The sequence below is a fragment of the Perca flavescens genome, chromosome 2 (genome assembly GCF_004354835.1).
Source record: "Perca flavescens isolate YP-PL-M2 chromosome 2, PFLA_1.0, whole genome shotgun sequence".
NCBI classification, from domain to species: Eukaryota; Metazoa; Chordata; class Actinopteri; order Perciformes; family Percidae; genus Perca; species Perca flavescens.
In genome coordinates, this window is record NC_041332.1 from 27,728,148 (window position 1) to 27,749,351 (window position 21,204).

The window sequence follows — 21,204 nt, forward strand, 5'->3', positions numbered from 1 at the left end:
ACAGTAAAGAAGGGAAGGGAAGAAAATAGAATAAGATACTATAGAATAAAATAACCAAATTAAATAAAATATGTTACAAAAGAAAGAAACAATGAAACAATATATCAGTATGTTTCAGAAAATTTAAATTAAACAGTGAAACAATGAATTGAAAAAATATAATCAGTGCTTATAACATATTTATATAGGCCTTTTCTATGCAATGAATAGCAACAGTGGGTGCTGTTCTTTGAATTTAATCACTGGAGTGGTGTTTAATTAGCCTACATCAAACCATGAATGCACACATTTTAGATTATTTGTTTATGCTTTCTGTTGTGATAAAGAAACACACATTATAGCCCAATTATAAGCCAACTGTAGGCTTACAGATTACATATCTAATCAAATATTGTATTAACCTCTATGGTTAGATTTTTGGTCTTTTTTTTATCTAAAGGGTCCGCGTTTAATAGGCTAATCTTGCACATAATATTGTATTGTAGGCCTATATTTTAAGTGTGTCCCTAGTGTAAAAACCATAGACTACAGTCTATGGTAAAAACTTGGGATTTGTGAAAAGTGTTAAAGTTTGAGCTAAAGTGTAACTATTTTCCTTAATAAGCCTATACAAAATTTAATTATGTTGAGGACCACTTGAAACAACCATAATGACTCCTTATGGTACGCGGACCCACCTTTGGAAACCATAGACAGTATTGGAAACCAGTGCATTCGAGTTCGTATCACTCCTGCCGTACGTCAACTCTAGCCGTCGTAAGATGACGTAATTACGTGACGTGGAGGAACAGCAACGGAAAACAGCGGGCTTGTTTGAAAGCAGGAAAGCGTTTTGGTAGTTATTGACAACAGTGTGATTCACTGAGAAAGTTTGTTTTGGTTTTATATAAAAGGCTACAAATGGTACGTTTAATTGATAATTAAACTCTGGCGTTAAGGCATGTGGTGACGTTGTTCTGACGTATCTCGGAAGACTGTCAACAGCAGACAAGAAACGGAAAATATGAATGTTTGTTAAGTGGCTAACGTTAGCTAAGATGCTAGCTACAGTAGCACTATAGCGTTATGTTGTATTAGCGACGTGCTGTAAAGCTTCTGCTACAGTGTTGATATCTGCTTGGTTTGGAAGTTACCGAAACGGGTAAGAGACAAACTGTGTACATTTTTTCTAAAGCGCGTAGTGTGAGCTTGATTGTCTCATCCTGCGAGTCTAAAGACCTTTCTTCTATTGTCTATGCTAAGGACATGTAACGTTAAAGTAACTTACTGACTAGCTAGCTAACGTCAGATGAACAGTACAAATCCAAAATCATAATATCAAAAAAGATAAACTCGTTTCCAAATGAACAGTGTCATCGATGATTAAATACGAAGGGCTTATTACATGCTGACAACTGTATAGTCTTTTTATCCACTGCCACAGGTTTTTATAGTGTCCAAACTGACCTAAGTTGTTATTTTGTTTCCTTTTCAGTCAAAAAATGTCCTCCAAAGACGACACTCGCGTCCTGGTTTTGGAAGAGCAAGTAAAGAGTTTATCAGATGAGTTAATGCAATGCCAGGTGTGTATGAACTTGTGTTCAAAAGAGATGTGCACACACTGCTGGATTGTGGTATCTGCTATCTAAAGAATGTATTATACTATAGTAAACACAAATGTTTAAAGCTTCCTAATAGCACGATAACATGACTTTGCTCTCAAATAGTGCCATTTATTGAGTGAACTAATGACAGCAAGTTCAATCAGCAAATTTCCAGTCGTGTGTTTGTTTATTGGACTCTCCATTAATTGTTGTCATGGGTCCAAAATATTAAAATAAAATACATGCTATAATATTCATTAATGTTTTCACTTACAGGTCATACAGTAAACAGTAAAGTAACTACACTACCATTTCACCAACCCCTACATATACATTACAAATATATGGCATCCTGTTCTAGTGAGATATGGCTCTATAAATTACGGTTTTCTTCATAGCAGCGTCTTTGCTTGTGGTAGCGTAATGTGATCCCTCCTCACCTTGTTTGATGACTGAGTTGACAATTGTTCACTCAGTGTGAATACTATTTTCTCCTTTTGTCTATAATTATTACATGAACTGTTATTTTCACATATTTGAATTTTCCGTCAGCCTAATGAAGCAATGAGTAAAATTCATTGCTCTTACCAGTGTAACATTTTTGTCTGACTACATGTACATCTTACAGTTGCCATTGCCAGAACCTCTTGTTTCACAGTACCCATTAAATATCACACCATTTCTCTTTCTTACTTACCAATATATTTATTTTTTGAACAGATAAAATCATAATATGTCATTGTGTAACATAATTAAAAAGTATTTCTGGGGAGATAAGTCATGCCTGCTGGAAAGTACATTTGTCAGCAGTTTCTGTTTCCCCTCCATACATTTTAACTCATAAGGCATGAACTAATGGTTATAGTTTTGAAGATTTAGGCCTAGCAGTTGAAATTGAAAAGCATATCTACTATCAGGGAGTTAATTATTATTTAAAGATTTGTTGATTTTACTAAATTGCATAAGGCATAATTTAATTGTTTAGTTGTCACTACTGATTTGCTGCAAAAGTCTATAAATGACCTGACCACACTTTCAGCAAAGACAGTAAATAATGTGCAGCAAATATCTGCTTCCAGAGTACCCCCCCATTTTTCTATTTATTTAAATAAATACAAACACATAGACACAGAAATTGCTCGTGAGCAGATTTGAGAACCTTTCATCTTCACTTTGTAAGTCAGTTATTGAGGGAGGGTGTCGTTGCATACTCACCACCAGGTGGTGCCTAATAACATGAGTAAACTTAACCCAGCATTTGTCACTCTGCATGTTCACATTACCTTGCTTTACAGGTAGGTAGACAGCTGTAGGGTTCAGCAGATGATGTGTTACATTTGAGTTTTTATTAGACTATAGATGTCACCTGAAATGTGCCAGGAACATTTGTTGTCTTGCTGTTTGGCTATAACCACATGTGTGCCTGTTGTCTGTGTATGCAGTTGTATAAACCTTTTCGGAGTTTATTCAGAAAAAGAAGTTTGACACATTTAGACACAAGGCATCTTTACAAACTTGTATAGTGAGTGATGCAAAATGCATGCGTGCACCTACATCTACGTAATTCAATAAACCAAAAAACGTAATTCATTTGCAATTCACTATACCGAGTATGAATAATTGATAGCTTAAATGCTCTAGACCCAATAAAACCCCCCACCTATTTCAGTCTCATGTACTTTATATTTTGAGCCCTTTTTTATTTTATAATTAGAATTTATTAAACAATTTGTTGCTAACCATATGTATGATTTTCTTGTTTAATGTTTTCTAAGGTGTTTCCAGTGTTGGGGAAAGTAAAAGAATTTGTATTATTAGGGGTTTTCGCTCATCTAAAAACCCAGAAAAAAGCACAACTAACTGCTTTGCATCACTTATTTAATAATAGCACTGACTAGGCCTTTGTCCTACAAACATTATTACTAACAAATAAGAGCACCTTTACACTGTAAACATGTAACATCCATGTTAAAATGTTTGTTTCAGTTGTAAAGCACTATACTCCTACAAGTTTAGCAAATAATATTTGTTAAACAGAAAGCTACCACACACTTACCACATACTTTGTTCACTTCAGCCAGTTCCTGCTACCCTACATTGGACATTGAAGCCATCCTTGGTGGTCTTGTCTAGAGTAGAACATCAGGGATTCTGTCTATCTAATAGGAACCTTTAGTTGTGCAGTGTACCATTTAAATAGTGACATTTGAATATGACTGATGTCTTAAGTCTCTGGCAAGATGTACTCCAGGACAGCCATTAACTACAAAGAGTCTCATCTGTCGGCCAGCAAATGTTCCTCCTAGATCATGCTAATTTTATTAATATGTGGCTGAATTCCAGTGGCTTTCTTTGGTATGTTCAGCCCATGGTGTTTTAGTGTCTAGATTCAAAATGAATAATTCAACCATCATCAAACACACATTCAATGCATCTTTAAGTACACATATGGCAGAGGAGAGATCTTGATGAAAGTCCTGACTGAACATTTGTCTGTGGAACGGCTAATAGCAGCCAAAGGCCAGGCAGAGGGAGACCACCTATTTCAAGTCAACCATGCTCCTTAATTTCATCGTTAGCTGCATTGCAGGGCTGATTTGCTGAGATCTCTATCCTCCTTTCCCCTGCTCCCACTCTGTACACACACACACGCACACGCACACACGCACACACAAATAAATACAGAGACATAGACATAGATCTACAGTCCTTCCACTTATGTGTTCAGCTCATGGTCTTATCAAGGTCTGCTTCTGCCATTTTAGTAAATAATTGATTAGACACTATTTAAAAGGGGGTTAAAATTCATGTACTAATTGGAGACCAGTAGATTCCAGTGGGAGGGATGACTTTTATCTTATGATGATGTGAACATAATTTATCAGATAATTTTATATTAAGTCGATTTGGTATAATTCTGTCTTTTAATGTCAGAAAATGTAGTTTTTAGATGTCCCTCATTAAATGTAATGTAGCTTCAAAATGTTAGAAAAAACAGAGAGACAATTTGAATTGGAAATGTGTCAGGGGCTGGTTGGGTTTTTCTACTTGAAGATGACTCTCTCTGTCATCAGTTTTGAGTTTCTTTGGGGCTAGTTACTTTGGAGCTGTAGTGGAAAACATATCTGGAGCGCAATTGATTAATAAAGCAAATGCAAGCTCGACTGCTGTGTTTTGATTTGGATCCCAGCTCTCCCCAGTCATAAATAGTGCATAATGACAAGTGTCAATGCTGGCTCCCCTTAAGTCGAAGGTCACATCTCTGCGATTCCTGTTCAGAGAGGCTCATGATTAGGGAAGGCAGGCCAGATCAAAAACTATTTTGTACAAGATATTTAAATTATTGATTGACTACCCCTTCTGTCGTATACTAATGTCATTGAGCATCCTATTTATTTTTTTGTTTTTCAGTGTGAAAAGTGCTGTGACTTTACTTGTAGCCTAACAGCTATTTATCTTAATTAAGAATAACAGCTGTTGAATTGCTAAATCCTTTATTTTCACAGGCAGACAAGGAGTTTGTGTGGTCCCTATGGAAACGCCTGCAAGTGGCAAATCCAGAATTGACCCAAGCTGTCAGTTTGGTGGTTGAGCGGTGAGTAGATTAATCTTTCAAACTGCTACCTGAGAGGCTCAGTAGCTGAAAATTCCTTTATCTCACAAGTGAAGAGAAATATGTGTGAAAGTCGTTCAAGGGGTGTTTAAGGCACCTTGGCCATTCTTCAGGGGTTACGACGGAATCGGGTGCAGATGCTGATTTAAGCCTTCTTATCCCCGGTCTAGCAGTTCAACCATGGAAACCCTTTTAATGAAAACACTCCTCTGCCGCACCCGTTCTGGACAGTTGAAACACTCCTGCCAAATACTTGTCTTTATCGGATATATTGTAAGATTGAATATGACTTGTTTTGCAGGGTGGCTAAGCTGCACTAAACACAGTGGCATGGGAACTTTCAGAAAAGAACGGCGGCACAGGCCTTTTCACAGTTGATGCACAGTTGGGAAGATTAAATATATTCCTCCTTATTAGGAGTTCCTTTTTTTTATATTTGACTTTAAATTATCTTTGATGCTGGTATCACTGCAGTTTGAACACTGCTTTTTTCCACTTACATATGTTGAATTAAATGAAAAGCTTTATTCAATACTTTGATTAATTTTTTTTAAAGATTTTTTTTGTGGGCATTCTTTAGGCCTTTATTTGTATAGGACAGTTTAGACTTGAAAGGAGAGAGAGAAAGGGAAGGACATTCAGCAAAGGGCCGCAGGTCGGAGTCAAACCCCACGGCCTCTGCGTCGAGGAGTAAACCTCTATATATATGGGCGCCTGCTCTACCAGGTGCGCTAACCAGGCACCCCTTGGACTAGTTTTTACTGATTTTTTTTTTCCTTTTGAGGATACCTTAGAATGATATTTTCTCTATCATGGGTGCATATCACGTACATTTTGAGGCCTTTCAGTTGTTTGTAGACCCTTAATAGGGGTAAAACACAGTGCATTAGCGTGCAGACACGGAGTTCCTCTGTACCTGTGCCTCTCATTCCTTCTCCACACCCTCTTCAGTTCCTTTATAGCCCCATAGTAAACCCATCAAAGTATGTTGGTCCGCTGAGACTCGTGGGGAAACATGCACCCAGAGAGTGTATGTGTATTATATCACCTGATGCGCAGGAGGATATTGACATGGTAATTGTGTCGACTCCAGTCAAGCGCTGGTGCCCACTGGGAACCGCCATTCACCCTCCCCTCCCCTTCCTGTGTGGATCTTGTAGAGTGATTGGTTGGTTGCTCAGGACATGGTGAACACAGCCCAATATACAAGGAGATGTAGCTAAGCCAGCCTGCGTTCCAGCTCCTCCAGAGACACCAGATACTTATTTCAGGGCCTACCAGGGGACAGGGCTGATCAGAAGAGGCAAAGAGACGAGAGAAAAGGCCTCACAGATGGGAGGTGTAGAAGGAGCAAGTGGTGAGTGGAGGGAATGGGTGGCCCCTGGTGGCCTAAAGCAGTTGAAACAAACAGGTCCCCTATTGATGTCTTGTTTTTGCCTCCTTAAAAGTTCATTATGATAAAAGAGGTGCTAGTGGGCTACAGAGAAACATTCAGAGTTTGGTGCAGCAGTAGGATAGTACAGTAGCTCACATTTTATAACTGATTTTCCTAGAGGTCGACCGATAGTGGATTTTACCGATACCGATAGCTAGGTTGGGCCGTATGTGCCGATAACCAATTAATCAACCGATAGTATTTAGAATTGATACACCCACAGCAATGCTACAGTTCTCCTACATATTTGGAGTCATCCAGTGTAAAAATAAACATAATGAGCATTATAATTCATATAAAGGACAAACTATTTACATTTCTTCAAAAAAGGCCCAAATGTATGCCAAATCTCAAAACAGTGACGCCATTCTTCTCTGTAGAACGGTTTAGAATGGTAACAGACGATCTCTGACCTGGAGGGATCTATCTTTCCCACTATATACTCTCTGTTCTCGCTTGGATGCCCATATAAGGCGTAATGTGTGACGGACCTGCCTTCCCATTGGTTGAAAACATAAACAAAGGCATCATGGGAGATTCCCTTGTCGGTAGCACAGAGTTAGCGGCAGAAATGACCAAAAATGTGATGAATTATGGACATCAAGGGGATAAATCTTGGATGTAACAGTTTGGATTTAATGCTCAACAACCCCGAAAAAAGGCACAAGTTCCAGGCTGGATAGAAAATCACCTGTAAATGCTAGAAAGACACCAAAGACACCCTTGTGACAGGTAATTTGTTAGCTTTTAGCTGCAGCAATCAGTAAGTCTCTACGTTTAACTGTTATTAAATTATCTAAATATGAATCAGAGGTGCCGTTTGGGATCGTGGACGATCCATTTGGGTCGGACTTGCGTTTATTTTTGTCAGTGTTTTAACCGCTTGAGGTAAGTTAGCCTACTGCTAATGTTTAGCGTCATCTCAGCCTCGAAAGCAAACAAACGTACTGTTGTGCTGTTCTTTCTCTACTGCATCATCTATTCAACAAATTAATAACTTTATAATGATATGACAAAATGTACTGTATACATACCTTTTTGCTGTTGATGCTTTAAACAAGCATCTGATGTCAGCCTTCTCCGCACAGCATGTGCTCTCCGTGCAGCGCGCAGTAACACGTGTCGAAAATAAACAACACGAGGCATCAATGAGTTTTTATTTCGCCTCCAGAGGCCGCTATTGTAATGCATGATGCCAGCAGACCCTTCTCAGCTCTCGCGTACTGTGTAATGAATGACAGCGCGCGCTTCTCAGCCGCTCCAGCAATGGACGCAACCAGGAAAAACTATCGGTATGGATTTTTGCCGATAACGATAGTTCCACCAATCAACTTTAAGTAAGATCATGGAGAAAATTGCTTATGAACAAATACAATGTTATTTTTCAGTAAATGATTTATACACAGATTATCAACATGCGTACAGAGTGGGATATTCAACAGGTACAGCCCTTACTCAAATGTCAGATGATTGGCACAGAGAGATAGAAAATGAGAAATTAGTGGGGGCTGTGCTGTTGGATTTTACTGCGGCTTTTGATATCATTGATCACAATTTGTTATTAAAAAAATTAAAATGTTATGGTTTCGATTCAAGCGCAATACTTTGGCTAGAAAGCTATTTAGCAAATAGGACACAGACTGTGTACTTTAATGGGAGTTTTTCAGAGGTAAAATCAGTGAGCTGTGGAATCCCACAAGGAAGCTGTTTGGGGCCATTACTTTATTCTATATTTACTAATGAATTACCTTTAACCTTAATAGAGGCAAAAATGGCAATGTATGCTGACGATTCAACAATATATATGGCAGCATCTACAGCTGAAGGGCTTACTAGTATCTTGAATGAGGTATTACAGTCAGCATTAGAATGGGTAACAAATAATCAATTAGTTCTTAATGTATCTAAAACTACAAGCATTGTATTTGGGACAAAAAAGCAGTTGTTTAGTGAACCTAAATTAAATTTATGTATTGAAGGTAAGGCAGTTGAACAGGTACAAAGGACTAAGCTTCTTGTGGTTATAGTAGATAGTAAATTATCCTGGTCTCAACAAATTCATGGGGTGGTGAAAAAAATTGGTAGAGGTCTCTCAGTTATAAAAAGGTAATGGGAAACGTCATTAAAACGATTGTCCTATCCCATTTGGACTATTGTTCTGGGGTTTGGTCAGGTGCTGCCATATCAATTATGAAGAAATTGCAAATTGCTCAGAATAAAGCAGCACTCTGTTTACTGAGGTGCCCACTCAGATCAAGTGTTGATGCAATGCATGGCTGTTTATCCTGGTTAACTGTAAGGAACAGATTAACTGCCTCGTTGCTCAATTTTATCAGAAATATTTTAGTGACTAAACAGCCAAGGGTGTTGTATCAGCAACTTGGTCTTAGTTCTGATAAACATGACTATAGCACAAGCATGCAATGGAGGGTAAATTCACATTACCTAAAGTAAGAACAAACAAAGGTAAAAATACTGTAATATATAGAGCCATGATTAATTGGAATGCAATGCCTAGTCATGTCATTCAAGAAAATAGAAAACTTCAATTTAAATTATCACTTAAAGAACATCTCCTAGCTGAGCAGAACTCTGGATTGGATAATACCTAACGAATACTGTTAGTATCATTGAGTGTTCTCTGTGTGCATTTGATTTGATTGGTCATATTAGTGAACAATGTTATACTCTTATCTCTACGGTCTGTGAATAATTTAAATTAGGTCCGGTGTTGTCTTGTGTTGTGTTGAATGTTGTTATTTTTGTTATTATTTATGTTGTTTTTCTTTCAATGATGTATTGAATGTTGTTTTTTGGTGGTTGTTTTTAATGTAATGATGCACGTTAATGTATAGTTGCACAAGTTGTGTGTGGACTCCAGGAAGAATAGCTGTGGCTAAGGCCCCAGTTAATGGAGAGCCCAATAAATCAAATCAAATCAAATCAAACTATCGGTGCCGATTAATCGGCAAAACCAATGAATCGGTCGACCTCTAGATTTTCCCATTTTCTTCTCATCGATGATACTTCTCTTAAAGAGTAGTTTGCATAAACATATGCAAAGAAAGAGAACACTAGAAGAACGAACACTAATTGCTTATATATAAATATGTCTTCTCTATTTACCAAGTACAGCAGATGCACAAAGAATTAGGAATTAATAGGAGGTAATTGATATTTTTGCAAGACTTACAAAGTGCAGGATTTAAAATTAAAGTGGGAAAGTATTATGGAACCCATGTTAAATAGTACTATTTAGGTAGTAGCTCACCTGGTTGAGCATGCACCCCATGTACAGAAGCTCAGTCCTTGCCGCACCGGCCGCAGGTTCAATTCCGACCTGCAGCCCTTTGCTGCATGTCATTCCCCCTCTCTCTCCCCTTTCATGTTTTCAGCTGTCCTATCACATAAAGGCCTAAAATTCCCAATAAATAATCTCTGAAAAAAAAAAAAAAAAAGTAGTACTATCAGGGCATACTGTATGACATCAGACCAATCAAACTAACTAAAACCCTGTTTATATAGACTTCTGCAAAGTCTGCTTGTCTTTGTATCTCTATCTACTGTACATCCTCTGTGATTCAAAGTTATAAAACAATTAAGAGTATTGGGGATAGGGGGACGTTTTTTTGGCATGATGTACTTTGCGTTGTCTAATTGTTGTAACCCTTCTGCCTCAAGTCACTCAATTGTAGATGATTATGGACACACACCTATCTGTTTTTCTTCTCTCTTTCTTCTAGTGAGAAGCACAAAGCTGAGAACAAGGACAGGAAAGTGTTGGAGATCCTTCAGTCCAAAGACTACAAGATACAGGAGCTGGAACAGGTAGAGTACAGTTTGGTCTAATCTATCTTTCTCTGTTTAGCAAATGTCTGTTAGATCTCCAACACATTAATGGAGGTGGGTAATTCAACCAGGTCTGAAATATTTACTTGACAAAGGCTACTAGTGGTATGCAGTGGGATGTTTCAGAAAATCAAGTAGAAATTGCTAATCAGATTATATTCATAACATAAATTATTATACTTTTTTTTTTTAGTTTATTATAAAAAATAATAACCAAAGTTGTGTGTATTTGTAACTGAACACCTTAAACTCGCTCTCTCTCTCTCTTTCTTTTGCACCACCTCTGTATAATATTTCTTGATGGTATGATGGCTGATGATAATGACATCACTAATGTAATTTAGTCCAAATCATCATCCCTTCACTGAAGCATCTGTCAGTCTCCTTCATTAGTGTCCCTCTTCCAGAATCGTGTTCATTACTAATGAGACTGGCTGTAATGGAATCATCAGTTTGCTTTTTTTATAACATAACTCTCCTCAGCCATTTTATCCAGTCAATACAGTAGCTATAGTACTAACTCATAGGAGCACAATAAATGTGATTACATCAAACTTTATTTCAGTGTTATTATTTGGGCCTTTTAGTTTGAGGGCAATGCAGTCAGCCAACATAGTGCACCGTTTCACACAAATGCAAAAAAAACCCCAAAAAAACAACCCGTTGTAAAACAATTATTTATAAGATAAGAACTTAAGATCAAGTGTTAGGCACTCAGTAATGAATATGTTAGATATCTCTATTTTATTACAATATTTGTACTGTAACTACTGTGTTGTAGTTGCTGTCTCTATAAGAAAGGCCTGCTGTTGCATATCATGCACAAGAAAATTAATTTAGTTGTTGCTGAATGCCACTTTAGAAATGAAATACTTTCTTTTTACGTTCCAGATGGGTACACTCAAAAATTCTAAACGTAATTGCATCAACAAGGCTTGGTTAAAAATGTTATTGATCTGCAATACTGTAACTGTTATTAGTAGCTTAAACTAATGGCTGGCAGGCAATAGCCACACATTCTTAATCTTTTTTTCTCACACTCTACCATTTCCTCTAGTGTGTCACATTTGCGAACCAACCTTCTGCACTTATTATTATAATTGAGTTATTCATTCTTTCATTACTTATAATCCAAAGTAGTGTAAAAGTATGTGTAAAAATGTGCAAACCTGTGTAAACCTATCTACGACTAATCAGCTGATCTGATTAAATTGACTTTCATAGTAAAGCCAATTAAAGGAATTCTTCCATTTTCATACTAGCATGGTTCTGTTTTCTTTGTGTTGGGAAAGTGTCTGTTTCTCCTCTGTAAACTGTTGGTAATGGAACTTGCAGACTAGTTGAGAATCTCGTTAAAAGCACTGAGCTCTGTGCTGTGTTATGTGGCCCTCTGACAGTCATCATCTCATCCACAGTCTTGAGCCATACACACCCAAATAGTGATGAATTGGTTTCTCCTTTTTTTTTTTTTTTGGAGATGTGATGGTCCACTGAGTCAACACAGGATCTTACACTGCTCTTAGTATCTCCACTCTCCAACTTTGATGATGTTTTTTTTCTTCTCTAGTCTCTTAGTTTTTTTCTATCCACCTCTTCGTCTATATACTTTCCCTCGCTACTCCTTTCCAATTTTGGAACATAATTAGCTTTCATTTTTGAACTGCACTGGAAATTTTCAAATGCTAATCTTTCTGTCCTAGACCTCTTAACTTGGCGGAACCCCCCTTTTTTTCTCCTCTATCAATTGAGCACTGTTGGGGTTCAAATTGTTCTTGCCTAGCTCATTATCAACGTTTGAATTTATTTTCTGCTCTCCAGTATAAATCTCTATTAAAGCCCCTCTGTTCTTAGCACGGCGAGCTAGGAGTAGCGGGGAACGCTAAATCCACTATCTGGATATATTTGAGCGATTTCCCTCAACATGGCAATTAATTGCATCCCAGAGCACAGTGTTATTTGAGAGGAGGCTGTACCCACAGAAGGCTGTGGATTACCAGCCAATGCCAAACCCCAGCTGATGCAGCGTTAAGATGCCAGCCTCCTCCCACTAACGCCACAAAGGCTGCCAAAAAACATATGTGAACATGTTCCAGCATCAAAAGTGGGTGGTCATTAAAATCATTGAACAATTCCTGCTGGCCTCTGGTTTGATGGACCTTGCGAATCATTAAATTGATCATCGTGGCGCTTTATGATATTTTGCGACTCACGATAGATTTAAAAAGAGCATCAGTTCGATCTTAATAGTTTGTGTGTGGTAGCTTTCTGTTTAACAAATATTATTTGTTAAACAATTGCAATGGGCATTTTTCATTGTTTTCTGATGCTTAACAGATCTAATGAATAATCAAGAAAATAATTGTTAGAATAATCTAGTGTGAAAAGTATCTTGTGAAAGTAATCATAAATTGCATCCCAATTTCTGTTGCGACAACCCTACGGGTGAAAAAAAATAATTGCAGATTTTTTTTATATTTAACACTTTTTCTACCTAATATTTACATATATAGTTTGGAGTAACCAGGTTTAATGCTTGGTACTGTAAATTTAAACTTGTAAACCATCCAGATCCTATTTTTGATAATTGTTTTCTAAGACATAAATCCATAATATAACATGGGGCTCTCTTTTTCTGTCTTTCTATGTTTTTTGTGTCTGTTTCTGTCTACAACAGAAAGTGACAGGGCAGCAACAGGAGATTAACAACTTGGTACAGAGGAGGACGACAGTGGACGAGGAGAGTGCCTTAATGAAGAAGGAGCTGACAGCTCTGCGTGAGCAACTGGTCAATAACAGTCAGGAACTTAAGGTTGGTGGAAAAAATTTCTGTGGCAGTCTGGGCCTCGGAGAAAAAAAAAAATCTCTTTTCTGTGGCACTGAACACGACAAGCCCCTTGTGGCTGTAGCCACAGGCATTTGAATCATTTAGAAGAGTAAGATGGATTTCTTAGCCTTCCTGAACACAATCTCTATATCTTTGTGTCGTCTCTCGCTTTGTATCTTTGCTCTATCTCACCATTTCTTGCTTTTAGCTTTCTTCCCTGCTACTGCCAACAGAGAATATGTAACAGCTGGAAAGTGTGTGTGTGTGTGTGTGTGTGTGTGTGTGTGTGTGTGTGTGTGTGTGTGTGTGTGTGTGTGTGTGTGTGTGTGTGTGTGTGTGTGTGTGTGTGTGTGTGTGTGTGTGTGTGTGTGTGTGTGTGTGTGTGTGTGTGTGTGTGTGAGAAAGAGGGAGAGAAAGGAAAGCAGGTTGTTAACTTGCAGATAAATACTTAATGACATGCTTCAGCGGGGGAAAGTGAAAAGTGTGCATGTGATAGTGTGGCTTCTCCCTAATTATGCTTAGTTGGGACCTGGCTATGATTTATGGATAAAGGAATGGTCCTTACACAGTCTTGGTGAGGTCTCATGGTGAGAAATTGTGGGGGACAGCATCAAAGGAGACCTAGGTTGAGTCTAATGGGTCTTTCAGCAAGCACCATTCTCATTAGGAGCCTGCCATTAAAGCTGACACACTGGCCCCTGTACCTGCGTGAGCCCAGCTCTTGCGGCACGGCTCGGCCCACACCAGCCAACATCTGGCTGCATGGGCCCAGTCATACAGCACAGGTGACCTTGGCCAATCAGCGGCCCATGCAGGGGGCTCCCGCAGCAAAACTGGTCCACTGTTTACATATTCATTTCAGCCTCAACCCCATGGGTTGCTTCTCTTTTTGTTCTTCTCCATCTTTCTTTTTACTTTCATTTTTTCTCAGTTTGAATTGCTCCTTTTTAAAAATGTTCTCCTCCGTCGCCGTTGTTTATTTGGCCCTCATGACCCCCTACTCTCCTCCTTATACACACACACACACACACACACACACACACACCTCTCTTATCCAGGAAATGAAGACGGAGTGTAGGAGGAAAGAGGAGGAGAAGCGGCAGGTGGTGCAGGCTCTAGAGGAGGAGAAAGAGGGATTAACCTCCCGCTGGGCTGCCCTGCGAGCTGACCTGGAGGAGAAAGAGAGGCAGGCCAACAGCCAACGAGACCAGGGGGATGCTGCCCAGAACAGAGTCAAGGTATGAACACGGGGACAAGTCCATTCAGACACACACAAAGTTGTACAGGGAGGGCCCCGTCCTCCAGCTTTCCCTTTCTTCTGCACACCTTGAACTCCCTGATCCCTCATATCCTTTCCTTCTCACAATGTGAATATAAAAAGATCTCTGTTGAAAAACACACAATTTAAATATGCAGGGACTATATTCACAGGAAGGAAAAATTATGATTCAACATGTGGTAGATAGATCTTTGTTGGGGTGAAAAAATAAATTAAGCTTACCACAACGGATCTTTTTTTTTCTTTTTCTTGATTTATTTAAACGGGGACAATGTACAATATACATTAACCTTAGGACAGGAGAGATGCATTATACTAGGTTGTAGCACTTGTGCTAGTTTCCACCTGTAGTCCCTGGGCAGGCTGATGTCAACAAATAAAAATAATACATTTATCCCAAAACCAACATCAAAATGATCACACCCTTCATTCATTCATCAGCATTCATTTACAAATATGCTCCCACATACACATCAATCTTCGTGAAGTCAATTGCTTGTGTGGATGCAAGAGTTTGTAATTGTTGTGAGGTCATTTATTTTTCCCAAATACAAGCAGGTAGTTTTCAGAATCTGTCTATTGCTCCGGTCATTGGTATCAATCAATACTTCCCATCTCTGTGGACATTTAAAATACAGTGATTAGATAGTGACAGCAGTGTTGCTTTTTAAACATTTACCAATCAAATCCCAGTCAACATCCTGGGGAGCTTTCATTTCAACCTGTCACCTTTTGCCATCCACAGAAATCAGCTGCCTGCCAACAATGCTAGAGTCTCAGGACATAGGAGCAGCAGAAGAGCCTCACATTACATTCATGTTATGAAACATATTCCTAAGCTAGTCAAATGGAGTCCGACAGAAAGGCTTAAATAAGTCAGAGCTGCATAGTAATTACACTTGGACAGGATAGAGCCAAGCAACTAGTCTATGCACATCTATCACAGCCTAAGACATTCCACTTGTTCCTCATTTTTTGTATCATACATTGATTTAAGAGATGGAGATAGAGAACATGGGGTGTGCGTTGGATACATCATGCCAATTTGTTTTACATAGCAAAGATTTGTCCATGAATTTATAATTTTATCCAGTGCATGCATAGATAAGGATCACCTACACACCGGGGGAACAGAATTAAACAACACAATGTGATAGCCCTAAAGCTAATACAAATTTAGCGATCCTCCGTATTACCGTATGTTCACTTATTTAAACACGTAAGTACCTTATTGACAGTACACATTTTGTCTAAAATAAAACACAATTTTTATCAAAAACTAAGCATTTTGTTTTCGGGCAGGGTAATCATTTCGTCCTCCCATGTATAGACACCAAACCAACATGATTGCTGTTGATGTACTTTACGTGGCATCCTTTCATGTACTTTCTTGTAATTCCCCAAGTCTAATTAATTTTGCATATGGTTAATACTGGCTCAGTGAAACACTGTTTAATTACATATAATCTGTCAAGGTTTGGGGACCTTTGTGTGTTTGATGCCATGCAACATGCCCTGCTCTAATGGTTTCTTCTTATTAAGAAAAAGCTGTCACTAACACCTTGTCTACACCTGCTGCACAGCGAAAGTAGCAAAGTAGCAGCAGCAGCTGAAGTCCTACACCTCCACTGGACATGTTCAGCCACAGTGCTGCTGTGCAGTGCTTACAGCCCAATGCACAATCAATGTAGTTGCATGTGTAAATTGGAAGTGAATATATTTGGAGCCTAAAACAATGCTTTAGGTTGCTGTTTCAAGCTTAAAGTGTGACAGAAATATGAGCTGTTACTTGGCCAGTTTAGACAGGTTTATGGATTAAAAGAGAATTAGAATTAATTAAACAACCAGTATAAGATTGGGTTTGTTTGATTTAGAACATTTAAACTTTGTTTAGACTGTGAAATGAAACCTCTGACTCCAGTGCAACCTCACTAGTCTCTGCTGCATTTACATGGACTAGTACTCAATCCACTGCAGACACATAGTGCTCTATGTTCCTGAAACTATTGTTACTCTTCTACACCAGGAGTTGGAGGAGGAGCTACACAATGCTTGGCAGGAGTTGTCCAGCTTGCAGAGCCACAGTAGCAGTCTAACAGCTCAGCTTTCTTCCAAAGAGAGGGAGGTGGCAGCAAAAGAGGGGCAACTCAATCAACTTCGGTGAGCCCTTCCAACTTAAGCATCGCCCAATACACCTCAGTGTCTGTTTTCTTGTGACAACCACACCTGAATTGGTTATATTTATGGGTAATGTAATTAGTTAAAGAAAGCATGCTTCTGTCCTATGTAGACATATGTATATACATTACTTCACATGTTACTTTGTGGAGCGGTTAGTATATTGCTCTTTACGCTGTGAGGCTTGGGGGTGACAGATTTCTTCCACTCTAGCTCACCTAAAGCCACTTGATAAGCCCTGCATAGTGGATGTGCTTTAAAAGAAGGAGAAAAGGGAAACAGGGAAGGCTTTGACTAAGCTTTAGTCGATATGATAAAAACTGTGAGAACCGTAGGAGCCTTAGTGGTAATCTCAACCTTTTTTAACTACTTTTCAGTTTTAATGCCAGAGGCACTCTGACATGTCAGTCACCCTAGGACTTAGATACCATTCTTTAGGTTTTAGCTCGGTGAATAAATATATCCTTTTAAGTTAATGGAGCATTTTCTCGTCATTCCATGCGACACAAAACGAAGTTCAGAAATAAACTTTGATGCTGACATTGCTATATTGAGTGTAATTTAGGCATGGTTGACTAAAGAAAGATCTGATAAAATTATCATTATCCTTGGTTCATCATAATATTGCAATTCATTTTTCAGTGTTGTGATTATTTGTGTAAGTGAATTACACCTTTTACTTTATTTACATTGAATTACATTTTACTTTAACAGTCGCAGTGCATGTACAGGTATGTATGAATTTGTATAATGTGTGTGTGTGTGTGTGTGTGTGTGTGTGTGTGTGTGTGTGTGTGTGTGTGTGTGTGTGTGTGTGTGTGTGTGTGTGTGTGTGTGTGTGTGTGTGTGTGTGTGTGTGTGTGTGTGTGTGTGTGTGTGTGTGTGTGTGTGTGTGTGTGTGTGTGTGTGTGTGTGTGTGTGTGTGTGTAGTTGTGAGTTTGCAGAGGTGCAGACCCTGTACAGACAGAGCACAGGGCATGCAGCAGAGCAGAGCCTTCTGATCAAGCAACTGGAAGGACTCAACCTAGACACTCAGAAAGTCCTGAGGAACCAAGAAGAGGCACATACTGCTGACACCACCTCCTATCAGAGGGTACACACATGCACCCACACATGCCAAACTTCAAGCTCATCATTATTATAACCACTTTATTGCACTCCACTCAGGCCTCACCCGCTGTGGTGATTTATTTCCAAGCCAGCTGTAACCTACAATTATTTGACTAGTGCCAGAAAAGAAGGACTTTTCTCACCGTATCCTGTTACTGTAAATGTGTTCTCAACCTACCACCCCTCTGCCTGGTGACTGTACCACTGTGCCACACACATCACTACACAGGGAGGGGGACAGGGAGACATTTGAGGCAAGTGTGAGTCATACAACATGAAGTTTAAGGAATATGTTTGGTCTCACTTCATATTATTTTATTATATTATTTTTGTTGTCTTTTTATCCTTTCATTTTCCTTTTTGTCCTTACTTAAATGATCTTATGTATTTCCCATTACTATAGAAATAAGATAACATTCCCATATGAACATATGTCAATCTTCATGTCACCCAATCTCATGAGTGATTTTGTCTTATCTTTCTCCATTTTATCATCTCTGGTTGACATGAACCATTCCCTCTTCAGCTCCCCTCCTGCCCTGCGTTTTTCAACCTTTTGTGTCTTATTTGTGTTTGTTGACAGCTGTACAAGGAGTTGAGTCAGTGCTACCAGGTCCTCGTGTCTAGTGAGGCCAACCTCCGTCAGAGTCACCAGAAGCTCAGCAGCTTGCTGGCTCAAAAAGACGAATACATCCTGCAGCTCCAGGCCCAGTTACAACAGCAGGAACAGAAACAACTGCAGCAGCAGCAGCAGCAACAACAGCAACAACAGGCTCAGCACACACCCCTTTACCCCTCACCAAACCGACAAACCAACTTTAAGGTAAAGACCCTGCTTATTTTTCACCATCTCACTGACAGAGCCCTCTCTTTTTAGAGTTTATAGCAAGTGCATCAGCACTCCAGGCTAAAAATGGTTTTCTATGATGCCTTCTCTGTTGCAGAAGTTGTTGAACTTATATGTACATTTATGTGTGGGAATGGACAAAAAAATATGTATACTTTATGATTCCTTGCATAATGCATCTATGCGTTTTCTTACCTAAGAAACACATTATATTATACTTCTTTCAATCACCTGTCTGGAGCTAGTTTCTAATTGTCCTAACGTACAGAGACAGCAATGTGTAGGTGGATTAGCTGGCACAGTTATGACTGACAAGTCCAAGCATGGCCTGTGGTGGTGGTCTTGAGAACTGAGAATCACTCTCTTAATATCACTCTAGTTCACCCTTGATCCATCCATCTCTCTTAGCACTAGCATCTTTCATGTCAGCTATCTGATCTTCTCCAACTCTGTCCTAGGTACACATGCACTCTCTGACTTACTTACTTTATCTATTTTGTTTCTATCCTTCCATCCAAGTACCCTGGAAGTCCTTTTTAACGCATTCCTGTCAGATAGCAAAGATAGATAAGAGGTGGAGAGATGTGATTTAATTGGGGCCCAGTTATGTTCTTGAAGATGATGTTAGAGTAACAGTTCTACATCTGTCAGTCAGCAGGGGTTTGGCTTTAACTCACTACCTTTGAACTGTCACCCTAAGGCAATAGAGGCCCTAGTATAAAGTCAATGCTGCAGCCATGTTTTAAGGGGGCTTAAACAACTCCTAATGCTATGGTGGTGTTTCTGGGACCACACAGTGTGAAAGACTAGAATAGTAACAGGTACTGTATCTATATATTGTCCTCTTCAGCCACACAACCTTATTCCATCAACAGTGTAGGGCAATGCACTTGTTATAATGAGTTTCTCAATCTGTTCCGCGGTATGACTTTCACTTCCGTTTAAACGTCTTATTGCAGATAAAACCACGCTGGAGCTGATAATATTTTTGCAGCAGTAATTTCTGTGCCTCCACAGACTGTAATTGTTTAATTTGATTGGTTGATATTTTCTGACAGTGCTGCCCCCAGACTGGAAGTTAAAAGATATCAGCTCAAATGTTAAGTGAGTTAGAATCGCCCTGTCTCACTTAACCCTGTTAATTTAACCAGCGGTGAAATGTAAATGGATCATTTAGTCAGTAATTAAATACAGTACTGCAGTGTTCCCCCAGTAATTAATACTACATTTAGAGAAGATGCAGTTAGTGCTGTGTGTGTGTAGTGTGTAGTGTGGGCTTGCATATGTGCATACATGCATGTATGAACACTATGTATGTAAGTGTGCATATACATAATATGTGTGTTTATTTTATCACACTAAACATTAACTCAACCTCGTGTCTCTTCCTCACCCAGGTCAGAATGAAAAAACTCATCACAAATTTCCAGGGCTGCGATTTAATTATAAAAAATACCACGGCTATAACCAATGCTAAGAATTAATATGAACTTTTGTTTACTGAACACATGTAGCTGCTGTCTGGCTGATTTGTTTCTTTAACTTTCTTACCCACTGACATCAAAGTGAACAGATCAGGTATCCCAAGGTATAGCACTCAGTCAGGAGGGCTTTCTGTTTCCCACTCTGTAATTTCACTGACAGGTTGTGCGTATGTGTGTTTGCGTGTGTCTGCGTAGGGGTGTGTTTGACTAAAGGTGTGTGTATCCGAGCACATAATCGCAAATTCTGTAACAACTTCCTCCCGAACACCTGTTAAATTCTAATGCTCCGGTTGTTAAGGCAGATTTGATTTTAATTTTAAATGTTTCGGTGGAAGTTACCATTGGAGCTGATCAAAGTGCTGATCGCAACGGGAGCACAGGGGGGAGATGCAGCGCTCATTTGAATATGGACCAGTGCGACGGCTTTGAACACCCCTCCCGCAGTGGTTTTAGAGGGGGGGGCAGAAATAAAGGAGGAGGGTGGATGAGAGTAATAACACCCATTGTGTGTTATACTTCCATGCTGTGCACCAAGATTGACTGTCTGTTCTCTTCTGTCTTATGTCAAGTTAACTATTTGCAGGAAGCTTAACAAGATTTTATTAAGGCTTAAACATAAACAATGTCTAGAGTAACCAAGCAGTTCTGCCTTATATGGGTCACGCTATGTTTTTGGATACTGTTACCTCCTATATTAATTAACCTGCAAGGTCACCACCAGGTTAAAAAATTTGCTTTTCTTTTTTTTTTAAACTATTGTTTCAGCTCCACATACAACATTCTTGTACATTGGTCTTAACTAACGATCATTTTAATTGTCAGTTAATCTGTTGATTGTTTTTATGATTTATGATTTAGTTTAAAAAAGGCCAGAAAAATATATTGGAAAATTTTCTGGAGCAAAAAATAGTTTGAAGTAATTTAAAATAAAGAAAAGCCAAAAATCTTCTCATAGGAAAAGCTGGAACCAGAGAGTGTTTTGCTTTTTTTGCTTCATAAATA

General features: G+C 38.9%; 1 protein-coding gene across 3 annotated transcripts in view; it reads left to right on the forward strand.

Annotated features, from left to right (window-relative positions):
* Positions 1–784: 784 nt before the first annotated feature.
* The window catches only part of cntln (centlein, centrosomal protein), a 91,120-nt gene continuing 70,700 nt past the window's right edge, over positions 785–21,204 (forward strand). For 2 of the 3 annotated variants that reach the window (XM_028595351.1, XM_028595367.1), the window contains exons 1-9: positions 785–1,141; positions 1,475–1,562; positions 5,090–5,178; positions 10,375–10,459; positions 13,155–13,289; positions 14,363–14,542; positions 16,610–16,743; positions 17,692–17,854; positions 18,455–18,694. In XM_028595351.1, coding sequence (XP_028451152.1) covers positions 1,482–1,562; positions 5,090–5,178; positions 10,375–10,459; positions 13,155–13,289; positions 14,363–14,542; positions 16,610–16,743; positions 17,692–17,854; positions 18,455–18,694 — 1,107 coding nt within the window. In that variant the 5' untranslated portion in view covers positions 785–1,141; positions 1,475–1,481. The remainder of the gene's footprint in view (positions 1,142–1,474; positions 1,563–5,089; positions 5,179–10,374; positions 10,460–13,154; positions 13,290–14,362; positions 14,543–16,609; positions 16,744–17,691; positions 17,855–18,454; positions 18,695–21,204) is intronic. The other variant, XM_028595359.1, reaches the window with a different exon arrangement.